At 61.4% G+C, this 1,883-nt stretch overlaps 1 protein-coding gene across 1 annotated transcript in view; it reads right to left on the reverse strand.

Moving 5' to 3' along the window:
• LOC104506705 (vacuolar protein sorting-associated protein 45-like) overlaps positions 1 to 1,883 on the reverse strand; it is a gene marked incomplete at its 5' end in the record, with an annotated part of 15,992 nt that overhangs the window by 7,470 nt on the left and 6,639 nt on the right. The window contains one exon of the mRNA XM_010147739.1: positions 980 to 1,099. Within this exon, the coding sequence (XP_010146041.1) occupies positions 980 to 1,099 (120 nt within the window). The remainder of the gene's footprint in view (positions 1 to 979; positions 1,100 to 1,883) is intronic.

Below are 1,883 nucleotides of genomic sequence, written 5' to 3' on the forward strand. Positions count from 1 at the left end.
GTGAGGGTGGGGGCCCCCCCGCCCCTCCCCTGCCGTTACCCCTCCGTCCCGTCACCGACCGGCTCCCGGCTACGTCGTTACGGAGCGGCGCGGTGGGGAGGAGCAGGGTGGGTACCGGGAGAATTGGCGCTCCGCTGCTCGGCCGGCAAGTCGTGCCGATGGCAAACAACCCCCTCGATGGCCTAAATTTTCACCTGCGCTCAAAACTGCGGATGAGTAATTTGGGTTCAGAAAACACTGTCTGTGCTTATAACCAGACGCTGCACAGGGAGTAAACTGGGCACTCGGCACCAACAGGAATTTTCTGTGCTCCGTAAATCCCGAGCGAGACCCTTCGGAATGGCTCGCTCAGCTCAGCGCCGGGGATGCGAGATACCACCAGCACTGCCCCACACCAGCCCTTCCAGCTCCGACACTCAGGGCTGGAACAGCCCGGAGCCAGCGACCTGGGAAATCCGGGAAGCTCAGCGCATCAGCGCTCCCCGGCATTGCTCCGCTCCTGGAGGGATTAAGGCCTTACAAACGTCTGGCCTCCCAGGAAAGGCAACACGTACAGCCAAGCGAGAAGGAAAGCTCCGTTCTCCGGGGAGAAACGCCAAGGACACGGCCGACACCCCGCAGGTTCGTGGGCGGCGCTCGCAGCGCACCCGCAGACCTCCCTTCCCATCGCAGGGGCGTGAGCCTCCCCGCTGCCACAGGCAGGCGCGCCCCGCGCTCAGTGGGGTGTGCCGCCCTGGCTCCTCGTTCCTACGGGAGCGTGTGGTGCATGACAAGCAGGACATACTCCACACACCTGCTTCCCTGCCCGAGTTCAGTAAAGCGCACGTAAACCCTTCCGCTCGGCCACGGCGAGCAGAGCTGGGCTCCCACCCTTCGCCCCCGCTTCTGCATCGTACCGCGCCGTGAAGATCCCTCAGGCGTCGCAACCACTCACGTCAGCAGCTTCCCATACAGAACCCAGAGGACACGTGGTTATTACCTCTTCGTGTTGTGGATTGTGGTCCCGCCCACCCCCGGGTTGGTGCGGTTGAGGTTATAGACAGTCAGTGCCTCTTCGTAAGTTGCCCCTCCAATGATGAACACGATAATATCTTGGGGCCTGCAATAAAGACACCTGTGTTGAGATGGGAAAACCCCAGGATAAATCCTGTACCGCTCCCGGACACTGAGGCAACGATCCCGACGGTTTCTCTCCCCAGATTTCTCTCCTTTTGGGGACGCGCTGGGCTCGAGACCCACAGCGACACGTCGCCCGTTAAACCCCTTTGAAAACACCGTCCCTCCCAGACCTTTACGCAGCGTGCTAACGGGCCTTGGCAGCCTCCCCAGCGACACCCACGCGCTGCGTCCCGGCGGTGCTGCGCCACGCCACGCCCGCCCATGTTTAATGCGTGACGGAGACGCGGCAGCGGCTGGGGAGGGAAGATCAATTCAGGAGTCAAACGAGGACAACGGCGCTGCTACGGAGCTCCCGGGGCTTGGTTTGAAGGGCACGGATCAGCTGCCAGATCACCAGGACTACTGGGATTTGTGCCTAAGTTTACCTCTGGGGTTCCAAACCCCAGAAATAGAGGGTTTCACAGGGAAGTAGAGTGATGGGAAAGCAGGGAAGGAGGGAAGTGCCTTCATCCGACGGGCCACATGCCCCACACATCCTGCTTTCGGAGGAAGGCTGCACCTTCCCTCCACCACCCGCCCCACTCACTGACATTCTCCCCCCTCAGGGACAGCAGAAGGCGCTCGCAACCGTCTACACGCCAAGGGAACGATTTCTGCGGAAGCGACAGCACAAAGGTGCGGATCACATCCTGCCAGTCACCCGCCTGCGTCCAAGTCTCGACACAATTAACGTTCCCTCGCAGTCTCAAACCTCATCCTGGCTC

This window comes from Eurypyga helias, unplaced genomic scaffold (genome assembly GCF_000690775.1).
Source record: "Eurypyga helias isolate BGI_N326 unplaced genomic scaffold, ASM69077v1 scaffold16152, whole genome shotgun sequence".
NCBI classification, from domain to species: Eukaryota; Metazoa; Chordata; class Aves; order Eurypygiformes; family Eurypygidae; genus Eurypyga; species Eurypyga helias.